General features: G+C 31.3%; 3 protein-coding genes across 6 annotated transcripts; 2 read left to right on the top strand and 1 right to left on the bottom strand.

Annotated features, from left to right (window-relative positions):
- Positions 1 to 3,786: 3,786 nt before the first annotated feature.
- LOC7465961 (transmembrane 9 superfamily member 10) lies at positions 3,787 to 10,662 on the top strand. Of its 3 annotated transcripts, none has more exons than XR_002982651.2 (8): positions 3,787 to 4,074; positions 5,215 to 5,379; positions 5,465 to 5,574; positions 5,672 to 5,780; positions 5,866 to 5,978; positions 6,068 to 6,221; positions 6,331 to 7,586; positions 10,379 to 10,662. XR_002982651.2 is itself a non-coding variant. In XM_002308368.3 (7 exons), exons 1-7 carry the CDS (start codon positions 3,946 to 3,948, stop codon positions 7,486 to 7,488), a joined length of 1,938 nt encoding a protein of 645 aa, XP_002308404.1. In that variant the 5' UTR covers positions 3,787 to 3,945; the 3' UTR covers positions 7,489 to 7,773. The 3 variants fall into 3 exon arrangements, 1 of the variants encoding a protein (XP_002308404.1); XR_002982650.2 differs by lacking the exon at positions 10,379 to 10,662 and adding an exon at positions 7,711 to 7,773; XM_002308368.3 differs by lacking the exon at positions 10,379 to 10,662 and having other exon boundaries at positions 6,331 to 7,773.
- A 1,989-nt stretch (positions 10,663 to 12,651) lies between these two features.
- Positions 12,652 to 13,572, bottom strand: LOC7465962 (early nodulin-like protein 3). The gene is made up of 2 exons (XM_002309313.4): positions 13,298 to 13,572; positions 12,652 to 13,137 (listed from the first exon to the last, which is right to left on the bottom strand). The coding sequence occupies exons 1-2, from the start codon at positions 13,479 to 13,481 to the stop codon at positions 12,785 to 12,787; spliced, it is 537 nt and encodes a 178-aa protein (XP_002309349.1). The 5' UTR covers positions 13,482 to 13,572; the 3' UTR covers positions 12,652 to 12,784.
- Positions 13,573 to 18,921: 5,349 nt separating this feature from the next.
- Positions 18,922 to 22,407, top strand: LOC7485247 (APO protein 2, chloroplastic). 2 transcript variants are annotated; one of them, XM_024602704.2, is made up of 4 exons: positions 18,922 to 19,090; positions 19,184 to 19,338; positions 20,445 to 20,797; positions 21,465 to 22,407. In XM_024602704.2, exons 1-4 carry the CDS (start codon positions 19,063 to 19,065, stop codon positions 22,294 to 22,296), a joined length of 1,368 nt encoding a protein of 455 aa, XP_024458472.1. In that variant the 5' UTR covers positions 18,922 to 19,062; the 3' UTR covers positions 22,297 to 22,407. The 2 variants fall into 2 exon arrangements, with proteins under 2 accessions (XP_024458472.1, XP_024458473.1); XM_024602705.2 differs by having other exon boundaries at positions 19,010 to 19,090; positions 19,184 to 19,250.
- Positions 22,408 to 27,622: the final 5,215 nt, after the last annotated feature.

Below are 27,622 nucleotides of genomic sequence, written 5' to 3'. Positions count from 1 at the left end.
AAGTAATTTATCAACTCACTTGATGTAATTTATACTTAATTGGTTTAAATTCAACTAAACCCTAACTAATCACCAAAACCCTAATTCATCAAATTTATCCCTAATTAATTTAATTTATACCCAATTAACATAATGTATACTTAATTTACCCAAATTCATCTAAACCCTTAAATAACAAAATAAACCCTAACATAATAATCAAATCACAACAAAATCCATAAAATTAAGATTGAGAGATTGAGTGCAAACTAGAAATTGTTAAAAGAGAGGTGGTGGAAGTGATGGTGATGAAAATAACAATGGTGGTGGTAGTGAGTGCAAATAAATGGGACGTCATTTTTTGTGGTGGAAGGAGGTAAAGAGATATGGAGTTGCGGAAAGCTCATGGTAGAGAGGGAGTTAAAAGTGTTGTTCAAGTGAGGGAGAAGGAGAAAAATGAAAAGATGAGCCAAATGTAAAATATTTATTGTTCCAGTCCAATTTTTTCTCCTTCAATTTTGTTGACCTTACTAATTTGAAAAAAAAAAACTCTAAATCTTTCTATTGACACATGAAAGAAATGAAAAGTAGCCGTAAATTGTTGTAATTGACTATGTCCATTTGTAATTCTATTATAGGTAAAGAACTAGCTTCGAGCTGTGCTCCACCGCGGTCCACTACAATGTCACCTTTTTGTATGTAAAAAGTGATGTCTTGATGTCGTTTGGATGTTTTTTTTTAAATAAAATCATAAAACGATTCGGGTTATAGACCTCACAGGTTCAATAAGTTAGTTATATTTTAATGAGAATATAAGAAAATCACAACGATAGTAAATAGACAGATGTTTTTAAAAAGCTGGCCACGATAACATTAGAAACAAACCCTAGAAGAATGTAATTGGACAAAAAGAGGCAGAAAAAAGCTGGCTTGAGTAAAGCCGAGGTTGTATGATAAACATGTAACCTGAGAGGCAAGCCAATTCAGTTTAACCAGCAAAATTTACGACTCAGGTAATTAGATTGGGATAATCTGACATATCACTATTTTAAAACCCGACTTGACTCAGCGGTTTGTTCCATTATCTAGGCCTTAGGTTGAGTTTAGCTTCAATAAAAATAATGGGATAATTGACCAAATATGACCGATCAAAAAACAAGGTTGACCCGTAATCCAATTAGCCTTGAAAAAAACCCAATCAAAACCCATTGACATTTTTCTTTTCTTTTTTTCTTCAAAATGATGTTATTTTTATATTTTTATAAAATAAAAAAATAGGTTGACACGGGTTAACTCAGGGGAACCCACTTGACCCATGACTTGGGACTTGCTTAGAGTCGATCCTTGAGTCGGGTTTGAAAACCATGCAATAGAAAACTTTTAAAACTCATGACACATGTCACTAGATTGGAAGCACCATACATAAAAAACTAAGAAGTCCAATCCTTAACAAATCAAATCCTAAATGATGAAATTAGAGGAAAAAATCAATTACATAAAAGGATCTGAAATAAAAAAAATAGCAATTAAAAGAATGAGGGTGAATCAAAATTAAAAATAAATTAGAGGGCAAGAAAAATTCTTTGATTGGTGGGTTAAATTGAAAAAAAAAACTAACAAAAGGACAAAAAAAAAGTCAAAAGAATAATGATGAAATTAGAAAAAACAAAACACTACAAATATGGATTGAATGATGAAATTTAAAACCATCAAAACCTTGACAAAATTGCCAAGAAAAATAATTAGAAATTAAAAGAAGAAGGATCAAATTAAAAATATTATTTATGACAAATTAGAATTGATGATTAAATTGAAAATAAATAAAACTTTAACGAAAAGGCAAATGACAAAAACTAAAAATTAAAAGAATAAGAATTGAAGTTGAAATACCCAAAAAACAAAAAGGATCAGGCTGTATTTTCTAGGTAAGAGAGAGAAAAGAAGGAAAAAAAGATCGACTGGCAAGAAACCGTCTGATATTTATCTACATGCATTGCATTAGAAGAAAAAGGATGAGACAACGCATCCTATAACATGATGAAATGACATTTTCTACCACTAGAAGGTGCCACACGCGCCATCTAAAGTGCGTGCCTCCCACGTGTCAATGTGTGCAAAGCACATATCAATAAGTTTTTAAAATTAAATAATATTTAATTAATATAAAAGACATACATTCCCTTAATTACCTTGACAATTACCAAAAAACCAAGGAAAAAAACCTAAGGCTCCTAATCCTATTTTTATTTTTATTTTACTTTAAGGGCATACTTGTCAATTCATTGTACATCAACAAACAAAATGACTTATTTACTCCTCCATGCAATTTTTATAAAATTTTTATTTTAGGGATAATTATATTATTTTAGTGTGAAAAAAAAAGAACAATTATATCCCAAATAATTTTTTAATGAATAATGTATGGTGTAAAAAAGTTAAAGTAACTTCAAAACCAGGACTTGTATATTTTTTTAGGGAAGAGTAAAAGCATCATTTCAAGGTAAATAGGAAAAAGTATCTATAGCTATAGAGAATTTGTTTTTTTTAGTTGTTTTTTTGTTTTTTTAGTTGTTTTTTTATATCAGTTGATAAGGATGTTCATTCAACTATTAAAAAAGAAAAACTCTTTTTTTTTTTATGGAAATCAAAAGGAAAGTTTACTTGCGAATGAATTTAGGTACAAATCTCGATTTCCAACACATATGCCTTGTTTATTTTTACGTTTCAAAAATATTTTTATAAAAATTTATTTATTTTTATTTATTTTTACTTTAAATTAATAATTTTTTAGTATTTTAGATCATTTTGATGCACTGATTTCAAAAGTAATTTTTTAAAAATATAAAAAAAATTATTTTGATACATTTCTAAGTGAAAAGTACTTTGAAAAACAACTGTAACCACACTTCCAAACAGACTAGTTGATAAAATTCATTAAATAAAACTCATTGATAAATGGATAACTCCACACTTTGATTTTGGAGGATTTCTTTTAAGGTAACATAAATCAAGAAAATTTAATAAAATAATGCAAAAAATAATACAAGAAATTATATACTTAATGAGTTGTGCTAATGGAAAAAACATGACCATATAAATTGTTCCCAACAACACAATTCAAAATATTATGCTACTGGGAACAGTTGAAATATAATTGTTTTTGATTTTTTAGTTTAATTTTAAATTTTAAATAACACATATCAAGTTATTTTATTCTCAAGATAATTATCTATCAAAATAATTAGTTGTTACCAAAATCCGTTTCAATTAGCATTATAAAGAATACAATGTCTCCCTTAAATCCGAATTAGTTTTTATGTAAGAAATACTTTTTAGATGAGAAATGACTAACTTAATTATTTATTGTTTTTTTTAATAAAAAATCAACAAAAAATAATTAATAATCTCATAGTTTACCATATAGTTATCAAACACAATCTAATTTAGTAATTCATCGACTCAAAACATAACCTAAATTAATTTTGAGAATTAACTTAGTTAAATTTAATAATTTAATAACTCACGACTTGATTTACCTACTCTAGATTATATCAACTTGAAATGTTTTATTTAAAATAATATTGTTTTTTTAAGATTTATCTAAAATAATAATATTCTATTTTTTTAAAAAAAATTTATACAAACAACAATGTTTTATTAAAAAAAAAACTAACATTATTTTATAAAACATAATAATTAATAATGATAATAATAATAACAGTCAATAAATAATCGCCGAGGATGTTGAAGCATTAATCGGTTGCTGTCCAATTTGGCCGGAAGAACACACTAGTAATTAGTTAGTTCTTTATTAAAAACAGAAAAGAACAAACAAAACGAGAAAACAACGCGCGCACGCAGTTCCTCCTCCTCCATTCCCATTTCTTACTGCCAAAGCAGAACACAGAGAGAACAAAGAAGCTGAACTAAGAAAGAAACTCTGATTTAGTTAGCAAAATAGCAGGCATGGCGAGAGGTTCTCTCGCGCTGAAATTAGGGGTCTCTTTTACATCATCTTCGTTGCTTTTGCTCTTATTAGCCTATCACTCTTGTTCCTTCTATCTCCCTGGTGTCGCCCCTCAGGATTTCTCTACTGTAATTTACCCTTCACTTTTACTTATACATATGCATCTACTCTTTTTTTTTTCTGGGTTAGATCTTCTGTTTTTCTTTTCCGTTTCTTGATTGACTGTTTTTGCATGGGTTGTTTTGTTCTTTCTTTCTTTATTATTTTATTTTTTGACAACTGTTGATTCTTCTTCTTTTCTTATTTTATGGGATTAATTTTAAATTTTGTTTTTTATGCATGATTGGGAAATTTTTGCTTGCTCTTTTATTCGTGAAAAAAAAAAAAGATTGGGATTTTGCAATCTGGAAGTGAAAAATAATGGTTTAAGCATAAAAATCTGATTTTGTAATGGAAATAAGGTAACGTAGAAATTTCAAGTGATTTTGAGGAGAGACCGATGGAAAATATGAAGACAGAAAAATATAAAAAGGAATTAGCAAGGGAAGGAAGGGGGTTGAGCTACATAACAAGTGGTGCTTCTCTTCCCCCTTATACTATATCTAACTCTTAACTTTTCATAATGATCTCGCATGACTTTACTGGCTGAGTTATGTTAAACTTTTGTGGATGTATCTTTAGCTGCTGTTTTCTAGAGCGACGCATGTATCTTTTTGTCAATGACTTGGTTTAACCCTCTGAACTGAGTGAGATCAAACATTTTTGCTCCAAATATTGATACTTTGAATTTGGGGTCTCGAATTTATCAGGCTTCCGCATGTATGTATAATGATGCTGTTGTTCGGTCTAAGTGTTTGTGGTGTACGGAGAAGAGATTGGTGGTGGCGGTAGGAGGAAACTGAGTGAATGTCGCGTGTTCCTTGTTACCATCAAAGCCAAGCTCCCAAATATTGATTGTCATTTCAATGCTTGAATTTTTATGAATTCCTATATCCATTAACCCTTTCAATATGTGCTTTGTAAATGGATTGTGGCGATGCTTCCAAGTTGAATGTCCTAGTGCTTGTGAATTTAGTTACCCTCAATGAATTATGTTGATAGGATTTTTTACCCAGTCATCTTATTGTGGATACATCAAGCATCGTCTCCTTAAAAGTTTCTATCTTATGTTTTATATGTGTTTTCCATTTGATGAAGTAAAGCTCAATCTATTTTGGTTTTCATCTCTTTATTCCTGTCAAGTCTTAACGTTGCATTTACCATCACAGGGGGCTGAGTTAAAGGTGAAAGTAAACAAACTGACTTCTACAAAAACACAACTTCCATACTCTTACTATTCACTCCCATATTGTCCTCCAGAACATATAGTTGACAGTGCAGAGAATCTTGGGGAAGTTCTTCGTGGTGATCGCATTGAAAACTCTCCTTATGTGGTAAGCTGTAGCTTGCCAGTTGGCTCTCTTAGCACATGTCCTCTTCTGTGGCTACTGTGTGGTTGACATAAACATTTTGTTGCAGTTTCAAATGAGAGAACCGCTGCAGTGCAAAGTTTTATGTCGTAGAACCCTTAATGCAAAAACAGCAAAAGAATTCAAGGAAAGGATTGACGATGATTACCGTGTCAACATGTGAGTGCTAATTTCATGCTCTTGTTTCTTTTTTCTTTTTATTTTAATGTGAATAACACCTCTTCTGACTTTCTGGCATAAATGCTTAATGGAACAGGATTTTGGACAATCTACCACTTGTTGTACCCATTCGAAGGTCTGATCAGGAAAATGCAGTTGTGTATCAGCATGGCTTTCATGTTGGTCTTAAAGGGCAGTATGCTGGGGTAAGTTCTTGATTTATCAAATCTGTTTTGATTATTATTATTGATTGCTGATTAGCACTTACTAAAGCAATTTATTTATCTGTAGAGCGAAGATCTAAAACATTTTATCCACAATCACTTAACATTTACTGTCAAATATCACAAAGATTCTCAGTTAGATTTAGCCAGGATTGTTGGGTTTGAAGTCAAACCATTCAGGTTATACTCTATGATTCTATGCTTCTCACTGTCTCTGAAATTATAGTCTGCTTTTTAATTCTAAGACTTGGCTATTTTAATGAGTCCAGTGTTAAGCATCAGTATGATGGTGAGTGGAAGAATGAGAATATGCGCCTAACAACCTGTGATCCCCATGCAAGGCGTGCAGTTACTAGCTCCGATTCTCCTCAAGTGATTGAGGATAAGAAGGATGTAATATTTACATACGATGTTGCATTTGAGGTCAAGTCCTATACTATCTTGTAGAAAAACATCTTTTATCGCTGCTGCTATGACCCTGGCTTATAGTGTCACTTTCTACTGTTGGGTTCTGTATTGTTTTACCTTGCAGGAAAGTGATGTGAAGTGGGCTTCTCGGTGGGATACCTATCTTTTGATGGCTGATGATCAAATTCATTGGTTCTCCGTTGTCAATTCTTTAATGATTGTTCTTTTCCTCTCGGGGATGGTGGCTATGATCATGTTGCGGACACTTTATCGGGATATCTCCAAGTACAACCAACTAGAGACCCAAGAAGAAGCCCAAGAGGAGACAGGATGGAAATTGGTCCATGGGGATGTTTTCCGCCCTCCAACAAACTCAGATTTACTGTGTGTCTATGTTGGGACAGGGGTTCAGTTTTTTGGGATGATCCTTGTTACTATGATATTTGCTGCTCTTGGTTTCCTCTCTCCATCAAATCGTGGTGGTTTGATGACGGCCATGCTCTTCCTCTGGGTATTTATGGGTCTTTTTGCTGGATATGCTTCAGCTCGTCTTTATAAGATGTTCAAGGGAACACAATGGGAGAAAATTACTCTGAAAACAGCTTTCATGTTTCCTTCAATAGTATTTGCCATTTTCTTTGTCTTGAATGCTCTAATATGGGGTGAGAAGTCATCTGGGGCAGTGCCTTTTGGAACCATGTTTGCGCTGGTATTCTTATGGTTTGGCATTTCAGTTCCACTTGTCTTTACAGGTAGTTATATTGGTTTCAAGAAGCCTGCAATTGAGGATCCAGTGAAAACCAATAAGATCCCAAGGCAGATTCCTGAACAGGCCTGGTACATGAACCCGGTTTTCTCTATTCTAACTGGAGGCATTCTTCCATTTGGAGCTGTCTTTATTGAGCTCTTCTTCATCCTTACATCAATATGGCTGCATCAGTTCTACTACATTTTTGGTTTCCTATTCATTGTCTTTATCATCCTCATTGTCACTTGTGCTGAGATCACAATTGTGCTTTGCTACTTCCAGCTGTGCAGCGAGGACTACCTTTGGTGGTGGAGGTCTTACCTGACATCAGGGTCCTCTGCGCTCTACCTTTTCCTCTATGCTGCTTTCTACTTCTTCACGAAGCTTGATATAACAAAGCCAGTGTCTGGGGTCTTATACTTTGGCTACATGCTGATTGCCTCGTATGCTTTCTTTGTGCTGACTGGAACAATTGGCTTCTATGCCTGCTTTTGGTTTACCAGGCTCATCTACTCATCAGTGAAGATTGATTAATTGTTTGGTGCGGCCTGAAAGGATTTGGCTTGTTTGTTCCTACACGAGGATGAGCAAATACCTTGGTTGTGACATGGGATCAGAAATGGAGGAAATAGGTACATTGAGAATTACCATTTTGGTTAAATTTTTAATCTTAAATCATAGAAATTGTTATTAGCATTTGCAACCAGGTTCGGTAGATCTAGTTATTTTTACACTTTTTTGTGGTTTGTCTTTTAGGGGGATTGTTAAACTGTCAACCTGCTCTCCCTATTCTAGAAATGAGAATGAATCCTTATACTATCCATGATGGTGCCTACCAACAAACTATTTCCTGGTAAACTATCTACTGTCTTCAAGAAATCTCAGATGCTTATTTCTGTCTAATTTAAGATTGACATTTGTGATTTTCCTTACTTTTTCTATATATCATGTTTTGGGTCACAAGTTTTGCGGGTTAGTTCGGGTTGACTCAAGTCTTTTTGTTTTCTAATTTTTTTTTCATTTTTTTCCTTAAACATTGGATTGGTTTGAGAGCTGTGTTTTTCAAAGGGTTATTTCGATTTCACAACAAATTTAGTAGGCTGACTCCATCGTTTTTTTTATTTTTGTTTTTCTTCAATTTAGTCCCTTCATTTGCTTGGGAGACTTTGTTGTTGTTTTTCTTAATCTTGTTTAATTTTATTAAATTATTTTCTTGTCTTTTCATTACAAAAAAATAAACTAAATCTTCTAAGAAAATTACTAATTTAACCATAAAAAAAAAACATAATGCCTATTACACATGAGCGTTTTGGTCTTTTTTATTTTTTCAACAAAATATAATTACTTTCATATACTTAAAGATAAAATCAATATAACTCTCTCAGAAGAGTTTTTTTATTTATTATTATTTTATATTGATTTTGTTATAAATTTAAATGTTACTCGAGAGTATTATTATAATTGATATACATTAAATATCATTAAAAAAACCTTACTAGAGCTTTAATTAATATATATTAAATTTATATATAATTAATATATATTAAATTGTTATTATCACCCACTTTTGAAAACAAGTAATGCTACACAAACAAAACTTTTTATACAAAGTTATGTTTTTCATTAAAGACATAACCTTTTGCTATATATAGAACCTATAACCCACAATACATAGAGAGATTTTGTATAATTAGGAGCATTTTATTAGTTACACTCCACTTTTCATTAGGTAATATGCCATGTCTTCACCAATGTCAACAAAAAAAAATATTTATATTTTCTCTATTTTCTTCCATCTACTTCCCACCTTCCCTCCTAAAAAAAACAATTACCTACATCTCTATTTGTTGACAAAAAAGAAATAATGAGAAAAAAAAAAACCCACCTCCTTGTCTCTTGTGTAGCCTAACACCAACCTCCTTCCTCTCTCTTGCTTGGCGCAACCAACATCAACCCCTTTCTCACGTGCGATGTTGCTAGTAGCAACCTTTAGCTCAAGTTAGTCCTGAAAATTTACATTATTAAGAATAACTAACACTTTAAAAACCATAAACTCATAGAAAATCGAGGAAATGTTTTTTAACATGTTCCTTTTAAAACATGAATTTTAATTGTTTAAAATTAACATGTGCTCTACCAAAATTTCTTCTAAAATTTCAGCAGAGTTTCCTCTATATCTAGAACATTTCAAGTTATCGACATTCACTTGTACACTTCTAAAACAATTGTCAACTCTTAATCCAATCATCCTGGATCACCATTCATGCCCAAATCATCATTCATATCCCAAAGATCTCTATCTTCCATCATAATATCAAGTAACCATGTAATACAATACTTAAAGAAATCAAAGAAGACAAAATTATAGTACATCTAAGCATGTGTAAATTCAAATATATAAGACTAATGTAACATGAAAGTTCATAATTTTTAATAAGCAGAGGTCAAGCATTAGTTTTACATCTTTAGTAATAATTTCATTACATTCCAAAATGTATATTTCTACCTAATCGACATAAAAAATAGAAATATTTCTAGTAAGACTACTCCTGACAAGTATAAGATGGATCTAAAGACAAGATAGACAAAATTATATTTAAATGACATAATTTATTCACAGCTTTAAAAATAACTAAAGGTACAACTAATCTCATTTAGAAAACTCAAGATTATCAACTTATTCTTCGTAGTTTGCATTCATAGGCCAAGAAAACATATTGTTGTTCTAGGATTAAAGCAATAATAACACCTAAGGGAGTGAATTAGATGTTTCATTAATAATAACAATTATTGCAACTAACTCAATTAAACACAATCAAACACAATTAACCAACAATATAATTAAAGTGGTAAAGAGTATAGGGATATAAATTGCAAACTCGGTTTTTAATGTAGTTCGGCAAGTATACATCCACACCCCAAACACCTAACTAGTCTTGAGTGTTGTATTCTTTATTAATCCAAACCAAAGATTACAATGTCCTTAATGAGTCCTCACCGAGCTCTTTTTCACCACTTGAAGAAATACCATCTTCAAGGTTTTTCATCTTGGTGATGACTAAGAGTTTTTCACTTAAACTCTTGAAGAATTACAATTTGTTTGAAATGTAACTACACTCTCTCAAAAAATAGATAATAAAATTGAAGCTTATATATTCATAGCTCACTTAATAGCATTTAGAATGTATAAAGGTGTTTAAATATAGTAAGTGTGAGAATTTATACTCTTGTGCAAAAATATGAAGGTTCTAATGCACAAATATGAGTATGATTTAGGATTGATGGTTTGAAGTTGTTTTGCTCTTAAAATAGCTTTTATATGATATATATTAAATTTGTATATTTTATTATGCAATTAGGCAAGTCATATATATGTTTTTAGCAAAAACTAGTCGTTTTATAGCCATTATTGTTCCTCTAACAGATAAAACGATCAACCAGTTCAGATTGATCAAGCCAAACAGTCGATCAGTTCCTGCAGATTCTCAGGTGTTCATCCCTAATGAACAAGCGATCGATCGGTTCACTTGGTATGACCAAGTGGTTGACTAGTTCAACTTAAAATCTAGTTTTAGCAGTTTTAAGCCTAATGAATCTTGAATCGACTATATGCATATCAATCCTGTAATACATATAATGTGAAGTGTGTAAACTCATTTTAATTTGTGCTATCACGTAAGATATAAAGATTTACATAATTTGCATTAAGATGAATCCTTAAGAACTAAGTCTTCACTTGTTATGCATCTTGTACTTGTTGATTGCTTTTTCATACTAGTTGATGATCTTCATATAAACTTGTTTAAAACTTATTCACAACTAAACATATTATTAATCCATTTTAATTTAATTGTTATCATCAAAATATATAGATATTGCTATGCATCTTGTACTTGTTAATTGATTTTTTCATGCTAGTTGATGATCTTCATATAAACTTGTTTAAAACATATTCACAATCAAACATATTATTAGTCCATTTTAACTCATTTGTTATCATCAAAATATATAGTTATTGATATATGATCAAAAGGTCAACACAGATTTTGGGCATTTTAATACATGTTTTCTAAGGAAAGAATATCTAGAGTGAAAAAAGAAGGTTGATTGGATCTTTGACTATCATCATTACACAAAACATAAAAAGATATTGTCATTGATTTTACAGACTATACACTAATATGGTGGGATCAATTTGGTTTGAGTAAAAGGAGGAATGATAAAAGGCCTATTAAGTCATATGATGACATGAAAGCCATAATGAAAAAACAATTTGTTCCTAACTTTTATTGTAGAAAGCTCTTTTAGAAATTGCAAAGTTTACACAGGGTTCGAAAAGAGTGGAAGATTACTACAAGAAAATGGATTCGATGAGACAACAAAATAGTGGAGTTTGACATAGAGCTGATCGGAGTGAACTCAATATGAGTAAGGAAGAGAAATGAAGATTATGAATTTTAAATATTTATGGTCATAATGCTTCTATGAGGTTAGATAAAAAAAACATCAGATTGAACAAATTGTAAAGATTTATAAAAAAACAAATGAAGAACATGAAGAATGAAGAGCTTCAGTTGAATGGTGTAAGGATGAAAAATGAAAGAGTTGAGTAGTGATTATCATTCAAAAATATGTATATAAGTGGATGGCAAGAAATGTTTATTTAAATTTATTATTAGCTGTTAATTTCATATAAAGTTGTTGGAGACGAGTATTTAAAAAAAAAAAACTTTAAAGACTTCAAAATGAGCTACATTAACGGTGTCACCATGTGATGATGAGCTGCACTTTGTCTTTCTTGGTAAGATAATGGATAAGGTATTTAAATACTCAATGATACAGGTAAAGTTTGTATGCAAACATCGTCAATACCTATCCTCGCTTAAGAAGTAGAGAAGAGACATAAGACACATATACGATTAACGTTGTTTTCGTAGCTATTTAGAATGTGTTTGTTTTTTAAGGTAATTTTTGTGATTGTGGTTTTAATAAAGTAAGTTAAAAAAAATATGGTTGGATGTGCCTAGTTAGATTTAGACACGTGTTTGGTAAAAATTATGGCTGAGATTTATGTGCAGCAAAATACATGTATAAAATGTTTGGTTGTGATTGCTTTTCAAATGTACTTTTTACTTGGAAATACATCAATTTTTTAAAAAAAAATTATTTTTAATATCAGTGCATCAAAATGATATGAAAATACAAAAAAAAATTGAAGTTAAGAAAAAAATAAAAATTTTTCAAATTTTGAAAAAAGTACTTTTGAAACGCAAAAATAAACAGAGTTTTACAAAACTCAGTTAAAAAGACATGTAAAAATTGCTTCACAAAAACTGCATTTCAAACTCAATTTTTTGCTTCACATACACTTTAATGTATTATCAAACATCTAATTGCGTTTTTTACACCGCAAACACAAAAGCTAAGGCTAAACAAACACACGTTTTCTGTATTCCTTTTATGGACAAACAGGTTATAATTTAGATTGCCTTTTATTTAAAAATATTTTTTAAAAAATTATTAACTTTAAAAAATAATTAATTAAAAAAAAAACTTTTAAAAGCACTGTCTAGCCGAAATGTGTTCATGCAATGCCGAATTGCCCATGCCGCAAGGTTTATTCTGATAAAATCAAGTAGGCGTCTTTGGCTTTTCCCCATCTTGAGAGAGCAAAATCCTGGATTGTTGCTGATAATATCAAAGAACATCTCATACATACATCTCATATATATAAACTGGAAATATTTTTCTGGCACAACTAAGATAATCGGACCAGCTAAATAAATAAATTAATTAAATCCTTGTAACCCAAATGTTGACTATCATTTCCTCAGAGCAGAATCAGCCCTGTCAAGACCCCAAAACTCAACCCCAAACTACCCCTCAAATTCACACCACCAGTGCTAGTTGGAGCCACCGCAGGACCTCCAAATTCTACCGGAGAAGGTGCTGGAGAAATACCCATGAAATGGCTTCTCATTGACATAACCACAGTAATTAACTTTTGTCCCTGCTCACAATGCCCATCAGCTCCACTTATGAAGTAGTATGGCCCTGACTTGTCAAGCTTCACCTTTGTGTTACCATCCTTGTATGTAACTAGAGGACTTGATGTATTACAGGTTTCATAATCCTTTTTAATGACTTGAAGTACCGAGTCCTTTTTGGGATCATAAGTCCAAACTGTGCAAAGAAAAAGGGTTAAACAAAACAAAGTTAGAGACTGAAAATAATTGGAAATTATACTAAAACTCGGACAATAAAATCGAAAATTTGAAAGAAATAGAGAAACCCCATGATGGAAAAGGGGCTTAAAATTGAATTGTCGTTTATGAATATGTACCTAGTGTGTCTCCAACTCGGAAACGTGAAGCCTCAGCCCATTTGTTGAGAGAATCAGACTCAGAGGAAGGGATTTTCCATGAATAATTTTTGCCTCCAACCATGATGTCTCTAGCTTCTGTGAAGGTAACGAAGAGAGAAACAACCAATATCGAGGATAATAAAGCAACTTTATGTGAAGCCATTTAACAGATTGTGAATGTTTTTTTTTTTCGAGGGCGAGAAAGAAGAGATAAATAGATATGATGGAGCTACAAGAAAAAAGATAAGTATATCCTTGAATCAACGATGGCTCTTTTTATAGATGGGAGTGAAGAGAAAACTAGCCGTTGGGTCCGTTGCGTGGCATGTCTAGACACTGCCTTCGCATTTGTCGAAGGAGCCTTTGAGCCTACCAGCTACATTTTGCCCCGTCTGTCGGTCATGCAAGAGACTTTTGTTTTGAGCTTTTTGTTTTTTTTGGTCCAATTACTATTTGTTCCTCTTCCCAAGGATGGATGGTTTTGATTTCAAAATACTTTAGCACAGTAAAAAATTGTAAGGTGATATAGTTGACAAAATAATTAGGGATGTAATACACTTTTACTTTCATGTATTGTAGATAGTATTTGTAATTCACGTGTCGTAGATAGTATTTACGATTTCATTCAAATTTTAACCCCCAGAGACCTTTTTCTTTCTCTTTCTCTTGATCTTTCCTCCTCTTTCTCTCCCCACAGTCATCGCCCTTCTCCTCTTACCACCATCTAGAGCCTTGCCCCCACCCCACCCCACCCCACCCCACCACCAAAAACATCCACAACAACACTACATCGCTCATCTCTCTAGCTCTAGATCAACAACCATCTCTTTCTCTCTAATAGCAGCAATCTTCAATTTTTCAGCTAAAACAACCACTATTGATCACCCTCACCACCCATATCCAACATTTAAAGGTATATTGGACACTTTTCCTCAATGAATTTGATGTAATTAATGTTTAATGTGTGTTAATTTGATTTTAATGAATGTTAGGGTTTTGAATTAGAAATTAGGTTGATTAGATGTAATTTAAGTTGTTAATTTGATATGATTAGGTTATTTTGTTAAATAATCAATGATTTTAGGTTGTTGTTGATTGTGAATTAATAAAATTATATGTTTGATTAGTTAGTGTTGATTTAGGTTAAGTTATGGATTAGGCTAATTAGATATATTTTAAGTTGATAATTAGGTTATTTTGTTAAATAATCAATGTTCTTTTTGTTATTGTTAATTGTGAATTAACAAAATTATATGATGGAAGAGTTAGTGTTGATTTAAGTTAAATTATGAATTATATTGAATTACGTATAAAATAATAATACTGTCTATGAAATACATGAATTTGATTGATAATTTTTTTTATGGTAGTGAAATTTGATGAATGTAGGTGTTTTTCGATAATTAATTTGATGAATTTAGGTTTTAGCTTATTATATTAACATTATAGTTTTGTCGATAAATTACAGAATGTTTGATAATTTAAAAATATTATGCTTACATGGTAGTATCATTGTCAATACTGATAATGATATCATTTATAATGGAGGAAGCCATGAATTCCACTGTTACATCAGACATGTCCCTTAACGAGTTATCAAAAATGTTATGTGATTGACTTGGCTTGAATATATTTGAAATAGATGTTGGGATTACTTGGATGATGTTACAAACTGGGGTCAGTCAAGCTCATTATATCGGTGTAGCAATCTGTAGTGATAAGGGTGTGAATTCAATGTTTGGGTTTCTAAGGATTAATGAGGTTAATATGCTAGGGCTCTACATGAATAGTAGATCTAGACGAGGAAACTCTTATATTATGGAGTTGACCTGGTTTTCAAGTAACTCTCAAATAACCATATAGGCATCATGAGCAGCTGGTCCATCTAAGTTAGGTGGTAATGCTAGTAGACAAATATGAGTGCAAGGAATTGTTAATAGGGAATCGCAATTAGGTATGACATTTTCTTCATATTTCTATGGAGAATTCAAACCAAGTAATGACAAAAATAAGCATCATATTGATAGAGTTATGGTCAAGAGGGAAGATGGGGACGATAAGGAAGATAAGGATGATTGAGATATTGAGTTAGTTAAACCTGTTAATCAATACATAGCACCTTCTAATCCTGACTCTAAGGTTGTGAGTATGGATGATCAATATGGATGCCATGATTGAGCTGATAGTTGTAGACTCGTAGGCATTCGAGCTTATCAGTTAATGAATTGGAGGTTGGAAAAAGATCCTGAGACAAGTCTGAATGTGTTAATATAGTAAAATGGTAGCATATAAAGAATTCTTTACAGTATAAGGTTCATCGTTCAACAAAAACCTATGTTCAGTTGCAGTGTGTTCAGGAACCGGTTTGTAGATGGTATTTGTGTAGGGGTACACCAAACGTCTGATATATGGGAAATCTCAAAATTGAAAGGGTTACACACATGTCAGAACTCTTTTGTTTTGCAACGCCATCGTCAGATTGACTTAGATTTAAAAACTGAGGTGATGTTGACAATTACGAAGAGAGAGTTAAGTACGAGTGTTGCAACGATTCAAGGCGTTGTGGAGAGGGATTATGGGCATAAAGTCTCTTATTGGAAGGTGTGGATGGTTACACAGAAAATATTGGAGCTGTTATTTGGTACACACGAAGAGTCATTTCAAAACTTATCTAGAATTCTACTAGCCATTAGATATTCAAATCCGAGGACAATTGTCTCTCTAGATAATAAAATAGTTGACGACAATAATGCAATATTTAAGAGAGCATTTCGAGCATTTAGTGCTTCAATTGATAGGTTGTAATATTGTCATTCTCTAATTAGTATTAACGGTACTCACTTTTATGGTAAGTAAAAGGCTAAGTTGTTGGTTGTAGTTGCTTATAATGCTAATCAAAGAATTTATCTATTGTGTTTTACTATTGTGGAAGAAGAGACAGACAATAATTAGAGATGGTTTTTGGATTTGCTTGGTCGATGACGCACGTGTATGACATTGTGATGATATTTCTCTCAAGTCGGGATCTCTCTGGTGATGGGGGGGACAAGGAATTCTTGTTTCTTATCAATAAATAAAAAAAAGAAGTTGCCGCCTAGTATTTTGATAATTAAAAACTCTAACCGATCTCAAAGTTTGAATAAGGGGACTAGTTGTGTGTAGGGAGGATATATCATCCCTAGTACACCTTACCTAAGGTAAGCTGCTTTGTTTGTCTGTCTGATATAAACTGAGGTATTGTTGTGTTTTCTAATCTAAAAAATAAATTAACTATCCAACACAAATTATATCAAATTGCAACATATATCAACCAAATTAAGTGTTCAAACAGTCCAAATATTATACAAAATAATAAGCATTTGGTCCTAAAATTTCACAATCTTAGCAATTTGTCAACAAAATAATTTGAGGTTATAGATCAACCTTCCGAGGACGAGAAATCAATTGGAGAGACTTTTGCAACCAAGGAAACAATGTTGGAAAAATTTGGGAAGCAATCTAAAAAAATAAGGATCAAATTTAAAAACTAAATGAAATGAAATATAAAGGGATGTAATTGAAAAACAAATCAATTAAGAAAAAGATTAAAAAAATAAATAGTTATCTAAAAAATAAGGATAAAATCTAACAAATGAGAAAATCAAAGAATGATGGAATTAAAAAAAAATCTCATTTTATAAATTATTTAAAAAAAAAACAGATAGTAATAAAAAGAACAGGGATCAAATTTAAAGGAAAAATACATTGAAGAGTTGTGTTGAAAATTTATAGGGGCATGTACGAAAATCAAGGAGTAGAAAGAGAAAAAAAAATGTCAATAACACCATATCAGAGGTTTGTTGATCATACGTGACATCCATAGATAGAGAGGCTACCGTGACGATTCAAACATTGCCATGAAAGCCTGAGTTTGGACATTGTATACACCACTCAAAAAGCACAAGTGTAACTATGAGCTTCGACGTGATAAGCACTCACCAGCTACTTTCTAATCTTTAAAATATTTTATATGTATAAAAATACTAAATTTTCCTTAACCTAGCCGCTTATAACGAAAAAACCATAAAAAAACCTAAACATCTATTAAAAAAAATTTGAATTTAATGGTAATTTAATTGTTTTTATTGTGCTGTAAAACAAAAAAATAAGAAACAACCCCTAAGTTCTAGATTAATATTTCTTCCTTTAACTATTTTTTTTTATGAAAATAAAACTATATTTTCACGGTAAGTGGGTGAAAAGAAACATTAATTATACTTTCTTAAAAAAACCAAACAAACAAATAAAATGTGCAGTGAATGTCTCCATATTAAATTACATGAAATAATTTTATTGGTTTAGTCTATAATTTTGAGGGTGAACCAAGTTTGTATAATAATTTCTTATTGAATTTCCTCATATTTTCTTAAACTTAGTATACATATTAAACCTGAACTGGTCGGACAAGTCGATTAGAGATCCGATTGATTTAGTGGTTGGACTAGTTCGGGTAAGGTAAAAAACCAGGATGAGCAAAAACTCGACAAAACCCAATTGACCCTCCGGGCTGACCCGTGACCAGGATGACCCGACAAAACCCGGTTGAGACCCGTTTTTTTTTTCAAATTTGTTTTTTTTCCTTGCTAGAAACCCTATTTTTATATATTTTTTGATTGGTTATTAACTCTTTTCAAAGTTCACTATATAAATACTAGAATAATATTTTATTTTTTTAATATAGAATTTCAAACCCTTTAGTATATATCTACTCTATGTTCATAAGAAAAAATTATTTTTTCAATATGGGATTTGAAACTCTTTAGTATATATACTTTATATTCACAAAAAAAAAATTATGTTTTTTCAATATAGAATAAAAAAAATCTTTTTGATTTAAATACTTCAATTTAAAAAAAAAAGCATATTAACATAGTATCTTTTTAATTTAAAATATAAAATCTTTTAAAATAATTTTTTAAATTTCATTATTTATAACATGTATAATCTATATTCACATGAATAATTTCTTAATTTTTTTATATGACATATTAAAAATTCAAATATTTTTTTTAATTTTTTTAAATTAATTTAAATTAACCCGACTCAACTCATATAACTTAAAACTTCATTAAGCGGGTTAACTCTAGATCAGGTCCCATGACTATAAAACTTTGTGATGAGTGAATGTATAATCATTAAACGTGTAAATTAAATAATTATAATATGAAATGTTCCAATTAATTATGTATTAATTAATTGGCGAATGTATAATTAATCAATTAATGAGTTATCATTTCAGTCTTGTCATGGCCTGGGCTTGTCTAGTCCCTACGAACCATTTCAAGCTAAGTTTTTTTCGGGGAAGTTTGGAAGAATAATAATTATTATTTTTTAAAGTTTTTTTATTTAAAAATATATTAAATTAAAATATTTTTTATTTTTTAAAAAATATTTTTTTATATTAACACATGAAAACAATTAAAAAAATTAAATTAAAACAAAAAAATTAATATTAATATTATTTTTTTAAAAAAATATTTTTAAAATACAAAACCTACGTTATTAATCCGTGGATAATGCATGTGGAAGTGGGCTATTTTGGATATTAAAAGGCACCTGTAAAATCATCATCTCCATATATATATTTGTGCTTGAGAGAGCTTTGGCTTAAAGGTAGCCAGGAGTTCCTCATCCTTGTAGCCAATGACTTATAGTTAAAGCACCTAGATTTTCTCATGATTCCTTGTCCTTCCGCTCCATAAAAAATGTTAGTTTCCTCTTCAGTTGCAACATGTAAGCTCACTTATCTGTTTCTCTGGTTTCAAATTTTCAAGATTTCCTCTTTTGGTTGGAATAAATTTTGTTGGTAAACTTGGTTGGTTTCAGGGACAGACTGTGGATCGTCTTCTAACTACCCTTTGTGCACCATGGCTTTTTTTCATTCTAAATTAAGGTCCTCCTTTCTCAGAATGGAACCCTTCACTGTTTCTTTTCTCCCAAGTTCAGAATTTCTCAAACTTAGCTCCTTCCATTCTTTTCAGGTATGCCGAAGCTGTAATAACCAATTCATGCTTTCTTGTTCATCTGGGTTTTATTTACAATCTGCAATCACTGGCTACTTTATTGTATTGGGTTCTTTCTCACCAATGAAATGGGAATTGATGATGTCTTTAACTCTTTGTATTGTTTAGTTAAATCTTAATTTCATTAGGCTATTATGTTTGTCCTAGAACGTTGGCTTTTCTTGCTCATCAGGAACCTTTGTTTAAATTGCTTAAAATATATGTGAAAAAGGCTTCTCTTGTCGTATATTATATATTGCCTCTGATTTTTGGGAGTCATTGTTATGACAGTTTTGTGTGGCATTGATTTTTTTTTTTATTAAGTGTAGTGTGATTGGTTGCGTATGAGTTCCACAATTCTAGGAGTAGTTTAGGTTGAATTTTCCTTTCAATTCAGTTGTTGTGAGGCGTGGCTTTGTTTATTTTTATTGTTTCTTGTGGAGGATCAGCACAATTGATTGCATTGGTGTTTAACACCGCAAATAAAAGTGATTGAGGTCATTTTTACTTGCGTTGCCACTTGCTTGAGAATAGTAATGGTTTCATCTTCTGCAGAAATTACTATAGATCAAATGTTACATGTTGGGGAAAATATTTTTAATCTCCATTGATGGAAAAATGTGACCATATTAGTTGTGGGCCTTGGCAGCTTCAATGTGAAATTCGTTCCATCATTTATGTTTTTTGGTGGATGAAACCAATGGACTGATAGATATTAACTTGCATATTGATGATTTGATAAGTTGATCAATAAAGGCCCCAAATGGTGCTTTTGGTGAAGCACAGTTGTACCTGAGGTCCAGGAACAATACTATGAAAGATTATATGTCATCCAGCCATAGTTTGTATGCCATTGCCTCTGAGATCTGGTAGGCAGCAGCAGTATGAGGGCTGGGGCAATAACACTACTACGATTGTGCTAGAAAGTCTTGTATTTGAACTTAAACATCGTTTCTTGAGTATGTTGTACACTTTGACTCTATAATCAGTCATCTTTATGCTCACCGTAGAAATATAATGCCATTTCTTGGTTTTTATTTATCTCTTTTCTGTTTAAAATGAATTTTATTTTTTCCCTTCTGCAGCATAGTGATCTTAAACTTAGGCATTCATTCAAGTCTAGAACTACACCAAGGATGTTGCGTCAACCACATGAACTGGTTATCACAAACGAATATCCTCAAAATGCTGATTTTCCTCGGAATTATTCAAGAAAGGAGAAGAAGCCCTTTCCAATACCCATAGTTGAGTTGAGACGAGCTGCAAGGGAGAGGTTCAAGAAGAACAAAGGCCAACCTAAAGGACGTGCACCACCTCCAAAGAATGGTTTGCTCGTTCAATGCCTTGTGCCACTTGCTTATGATGTATTCAATGCAAGGATCACGTTAATTAACAATCTCAAGAAACTGTTAAAAGTGGTTCCTGTGCATGCTTGTGGGTAATCTTCATCTCTGAAAAACCATAGCTCTTGGTTACAATCTTGCAATCCAATTTATTTGCAGAAGCATATGGGTATCTTAAGGGATTGTTCTATCTTGCTCTCACATGCACTATTTTAGCATGTTGAGCAATGTTGTGTTTGGCTAAATTGGTTAGTCATACTGTTCCTCCTTAAAACTTTTAAGGCAAAATGCATGGTTCGTGTGTCATATGTTGTCCCTGATGGCCCTTCTATAGATGACTGCATCTGAATGAGATGTTATTGCTTGCCAATGTTCATCATGCTCAGAAGTTGACCTGGCCTTATGATAATCGCACCTATTGTCAGTGGGAATATAGAAATAAATGATGTAAAGAGATATAAGGGAGTTGTATTAGTGAACTTTTGGTTGGAGTTTTGGCACGCCTATGAAGCATCTTGAATTTTATGATTTGCAGGGAGATGGTAATAGTGAATTTTGATAAGATGTTTTTGCTACTGAATACTATTGGTTGGTAAATTAACAGTGTTAAACAAAGCACTCTTTATCTTTACTGTGAATAGGTGCAATCGAGTTAGTTGGATAAAGAATTATCATGGGGAATTCAACCTTCGTGGTGAATATGGTCTCTCCTCATGGTTTGAAGGTTGCTATATTATAGTGATTACTGTCTACCTTTTGCAGATGGTGTAACGAGCTCCACGTGGGACCTGAAGGACATCCATTCAAGTCATGTAAAGGCAAACATGCCACCCTCCGCAAGGGCCTTCATCAGTGGACAAATGCAGCTGTCGAAGATGTACTTGTGCCAATAGAAGCCTACCACCTTTATGATCCTCTTGGAAAACGAATTAAACATGAGGAGAGATTTTCAATTCCCCGAATTCCTGCAGTAATGGAGCTCTGCATCCAAGCTGGTGTTTACGTTTCTGAATATCCAACAAAAAGGAGAAGAAAACCAATTATTCGCATCGGAAAAAGGGAATTTGTTGATGCAGATGAAAGTGACCTACCAGACCCTGTCCCAGAAGTTCCTCTAAAGCCACTATTAACCGAATTACCCATCTCAGAAGCAGTAGCCCCAACTAATGAAGAAGAAAAAACCTTGCTTGCCGAGGAAACACTACAAGCATGGGAAAAGATGAGGAAAGGAGCCAAGAAGTTAATGCAGATGTACCGCGTCAGAGTTTGTGGATATTGCCCGGAGGTGCATGTGGGACATAGCGGACACAAGGCACAGAACTGTGGGGCCCACAAGCACCAACAACGGAACGGACAGCATGGTTGGCAGTCTGCTGTGCTTGATAACTTGATACCGCCCAGATATGTGTGGCATGTTCCTGATGTGGATGGGCCGCCATTGCGAAGGGAGCTGAGGAACTTCTATGGGCAAGCCCCTGCTGTTGTAGAAATTTGCGTTCAGGCTGGTGCTGCTGTACCAGACCAGTACAAATCAACCATGAGGTTGGATATTGGGATCCCTTCCAGTGTTAAAGAGGCTGAAATGGTTGTTTAAGGTATTCTTCTCACCTCTTTCAGGCAAGTTGTAAAGTGCATGTAAAGTATTGAAAGGGCAGACAGTTTAACATAGATTCTTTCAGGAAATAGTAGCAGTTTTCTTCGATTTTGGGCCCCTGACTCTCTCAAACCATCTCTGATTCTATTCAATGGTCGAAATTACTGATATTAAACTAGCATTACAAACATTCACGTTCCCTTTTAGGTTAGCAACGAAACCATTAGAAAGAAAATTTAAATGAAAAGAAGAAAAAAAACTCATAGATTGTTCATAGTATGACTAGCCATCTCACTCGTGATTCGTTGTTGCAGGTTGAATCAAAAGTTAATATGCAACATAAAGAAATATAAGCAATATTATTTTGTTTTTAACATCATGAAATATTTGAAGTGTAAAACAAAAATTCAACACGTGTTAAATAAAATAAATTGATAATTATATGCAAATTAACATATTTAATTCAGCTCTTTATGGAGATTTTTAATTTTTCTCAGTTAATTAGATGTTAATATTTTTTAATTAAAACAATAATTTATACTCTATTGAAACAAAATCTCAGCCATTTGAAATTAGAAGAAAAATTACATTTTTTCAATTTATACTTTAATTTTTTTATTAATGCATCTTCAATTATTTTAACAGAAACATGTTTTAAAATTACAAGCATTGATTTCTAAACAAAAATTCATCATGGTCTTAAAATAAATAATAAAAAAATTAAAACGATGTATTAGTATTTTATATATATTTAAAGAAAAAAATAAATGATAAATGTGACAAAATTATATAAAAAACATATTAAAAATTAAAAAAATCACAATTTTATTTTCATTGAATATCCCTGCAATTGTTTTTCATATTAGGTACATAATAAGTGAAAAACATATTAACATTCTCATAAAAATTATAATATTATTTAGTAATTAAAATATAATATTAATCTTTTTATAGTACATTTAAATGTAAAAAAAATGTAAAATAAAAAAAAATACAAAGAGGGTGTTGGCTTAGTGCCCGACACAACAAATAGAGGGTCAGATGGGCGGGGGTTTGTAAGGCTAGACCCACACGGCTAGCCTTATCTATTTTTCATATTTTAGGGGGGTGAAATATCATCTTTTTTTTTTTTTTGAAAAAAACAAATAGCTTACGACATTTTATCTCTAGTATCTCTAGCTGTCTCAATTAGCTAGGATGACGGGTTCCTTGTTTCTTGGACCAAAAGGCCTTATTTTCAACTCTTTTTTTGCTTCAAAACACTTAAATGTACCATAGAGACCTCAACAAAAACATTCATGGTATTAAATTAGCACAAAATTGGTAAAATACATAAAATTAGTTAAAATACAAAAAACCAAACCAAGTTTTAAAACTTTTCATGGATCTGATCTACTTTTTCAGCTAAAATGAAGGTTTAAAAACACTTCAAAAGAACTTTTCTCATCAAATGGACCTGTTGACACCAAGATTAATTTTTTTTGTCGTTGGAATATAGTGAACCAATGACTTTCTCTTTTCTTTGTTATTTTTCAGTAAGTTGGTCTCTTCTTTGTCAAATATAGGGACTAAAAAATGAACAAAATAATTTTTTATATCAAAACTAAATTACAAAAATTAAAGGGATTGTAGAGGAAAATAGGTGAACTAAAAAGAATTTTTTCAAACAAATTTAAGACTAGCCATGCAGTTTTTCCTTGTTTTACATGTTAATCCTTTTTTGTTAAATTTTATCTCTATCAAACAAATTATAAGAAATTTGTCCTTAAATTTATAATAGAAGTTTGCAATTGAAAAAAATAAAGTTGAAGGACAAAAAAAATGTATACATCCTTCCCTCTTTTTTTTTGAAAAAACAAATAGCTTACGACATTTTATCTTTAGTATCTCTAGCTGTCTCAATTAGCCAGGATGACGGGTCCCTTGTTTCTTGGACCAAAAGGCCTTATTTTCAACTCTTTTTTTTGCTTCAAAATACTTAAATATACCATAGAAACCTCAATAAAAACATTCATGATATTAAATTAGCATAAAATTGGTTAAAATACATAAAATTAGTTAAAATACAAAAAACCAACCCAAGTTTTAAAACTTTTCATGGATCTGATCTACTTTTTCAGCTAAAATGAAGGTTTAAAAACACTTCAAAAGAACTTTTCTCATCAAATGGACCTGTTGACACCAAGATTAATTTTTTTTTTTTGTCGTTGGAATATAGTGAACTAATGACTTTCTCTTTTCTTTGTTGTTTTTCAGTAAGTTGGTCTCTTCTTTGTCAAATATAGGGACTAAAAAATGAATAAAATAATTTTTTATATCAAAACTAAATTACAAAAATTAAAGGGATTGTAGAGGAAAATAGGTGAACTAAAAAGAACTTTTTCGAACAAATTTAAGACTAGCCATGCAGTTTTTCCTTGTTTTACACGTTAATCCTCTTTTGTTAAATTTTATATCTATCAAACAAATTATAAGAAATTTGTCCTTAAATTTATAATAGAAGTTTGCAATTGAAAAAAATAAAGTTGAAGGACAAAAAAAATGTATACTATAGATTACTATATGTAAAAGACTATGGGTTTTAGTATATTTTATAATATAATTATAATAATTTTAATTGGGCAAATAGGATATTAAGTTGTTAGATAGTCTGTACTATGCTGCTGGCTGAGTCAATTTTTTCCCAACATAAAAAAAAAATATTTTTAAAGAATCTAAGATTTAGGTGATTGAAAGAGATTGCATGTGTTGTTAAATATCATACGACAAACATCTCATACTTATATTTAATCAATTAATTTAATCTAATTCAAAAATAAAATTTATTTAAAAAAAAAACCAAGATGTAACTCCTGTTATTTTCAAAACGACTAAAAATCCTAAAGACAGTAGGAAAAAAAAATTAGAAGATAAAACCGAAAAAAAATGATCATAAAAAAGACAATAAAAAAAACAAGTAAACTTAAGTGAACCTCTTAAGCCCATGATAATCTCTCAAACTCATATCCTGTTAAATTCTAAACTTGAACTCAACCAATAAGACTCAACACCTAACCAATTTAATATTGAAGGATGAAATCAGTCAATTTAATTAAGTTAAAAAACAAAATTCCTTTTAAAAAAGCTAAATTCAACAAAGACCCTAAAAAGTCTTAAAGCAACCTGTGTTGTTTTCAAAATGATAAAACAAACCTACATAAATAAAAAACAAAAAAAAATTGAAAGATGAAACTAGAAAAAAAAAAACAGATATTTAGTGGGTGACAACATTTAAAAAAAAAAGAAAAGAAAACTAAAAATCAGGTAGTTGAAAGAGAAACACTAGCTATTAGAATAGCGATCCAAAAAGCAAACCAAACAAAATACCATGAAACGAGCATCTTATACTTGTATTCAATTAATTAATTTAATTTAACTTTTAAAAAATCTAAATTTAATAAAGACTGATAAAAAAACTCAAGGTGACTTATGTCATTTTCAAAAAGATTGATAAAATCCTATAAAAAGCAAGAAAAAAAACACACAAAGCCCAATTTCCAATCAAATAAATAACGAATGATAAAATTAAAAAAATTGAGATAAATAAAAAATATCAAGTAAATTCATGTGAATTTTCTAAACTTGAATCAATCTCTCAAACTCGTAACTCATTAAATCCTAGACCTAGGTTCAATAAAAAAAACTCAATACATAATCAATTTAATGTTGGGGAATGAAATTGAAAAGGAAATATCAACCTCATAAAATTTCCAAGGCAAAAAATAAAATAGCAATAAAAAAATGAAAATCAAATTTAATAGGAAAAAAACTAAAAAATGATGAAATTTAAAAAGATATTCAATTTAAAAAATGATCTCAGATTAAAAAAAAAAATCAAAAGATAGGGATTCAAATTTCACATATGAAAAAGTTTAAGGGGGATGAAACCAAATAAAAGTTTCAATTTAAAAAATCATCTGAAATAAAACAAATAGAAATAATAAAAAAAGAGGGACCAAATTAAAAAAAAACAAATTAAAGAGATTCTTTGAAAATTTTAAGGGTCAGGACAAAAATCGAGAAGAGAAGAGAAAATAAAAAAAATAAAAGAAAAGGTTGTTGGCTTCAAATGAGAGATCCAATGACCATATGCGTCGTCCTGTCTTGGAGGCGCCCCCGAGACGAGGCCAACACTGCCTTGGAAGGTAGTGCTTGGTCATCAAAGACGCCACACACGTTATTCGAAAGCACATCTGCATTGTTCACACATTGTTTTTTTTTTTTTATCTTTATCAAATAACCAAATTAACCCTCTAGAACATGAGAACCACAAAACAAACCAAAATGAAAAGATAACAACACCCCTTAACTCAAGCTTATTCATTTTTTGATTTCGAGAGGAAAAGTTAGTTTAATGTGACAAAACAAACAAAACATCTAAAAAGCCCCCGGATTATAGATTGAATTTTTTTTTTTTGTTTCAAGGGAATCAACATAATTTTATTATATATATAATATTAAAAAATAAAAAAAACCCTGGAGAATATATATATTTTGCTTTTAGAGATAACAAAGTAATTTTATTATGCTAAAAAAAGTGTGTTCACCAATTTGTCCCCAATTAATTATATATTTTTATTAATTGTTTAAATTGATTTTATACTCGTTAAATTAACCAGATTAAATGGAATGAATCTATACAAAGTTTAAATATTTTTTATTAGAAAGAATAATAATAATATTTAAATATTTTTTTATGTTAAGAAAAATAATTGGATCAGCAGTGTACCGCAAACTGATAATGTATTGTTTGATGTGCCTTTTCAACTGTTACATTAACTGCGGACAAGTTACGTCCAACTTTTATAATTTTCTAGCACAGAAATAACGGTCCAAAAAAATGTCAACTCTTTATGCTGACGTTGCAAGCAAGCAAGCACTGACTGCTCTGAAGAAACAAAGAAAGAAAATAAGAACCGTAGTTGTAAGATCCTCTCCGGGTCGACACGTGGCAAATTATTCTATAGCTGATCAGAACTATTCTATAGCTGATTGTCACACAGGAATTGACAGTCATGCCGCGTGTCAACATTGAAAATTTCAACTTCTCAACGTGTCCATTTAACCTTTACTTTCGCCTCCTATCTCGTTATAACAGCCCCCGTGTCCTTTCCTCTTTGTTTGTCTAAAGCCTGCAACATCCATGGCAAATCACCAACCTGAAGTTAAAGCTTCCACAAGCCAAAGCAAGGAAAAAGAAAAGAAACCGACAGCTTAAGATAGCCAAGAGAGACATGGCAGGGTCAGATCAAGCAGCACGGCATTCAACAGAGGTGCTTCACCAGCG

Source organism: Populus trichocarpa, chromosome 6, assembly GCF_000002775.5.
Source record: "Populus trichocarpa isolate Nisqually-1 chromosome 6, P.trichocarpa_v4.1, whole genome shotgun sequence".
Classification (NCBI taxonomy): Eukaryota; Viridiplantae; Streptophyta; class Magnoliopsida; order Malpighiales; family Salicaceae; genus Populus; species Populus trichocarpa.
The sequence above is the reverse complement of the archived record's forward strand: the minus strand, read 5'-3'. Positions and strand labels throughout refer to the sequence as shown.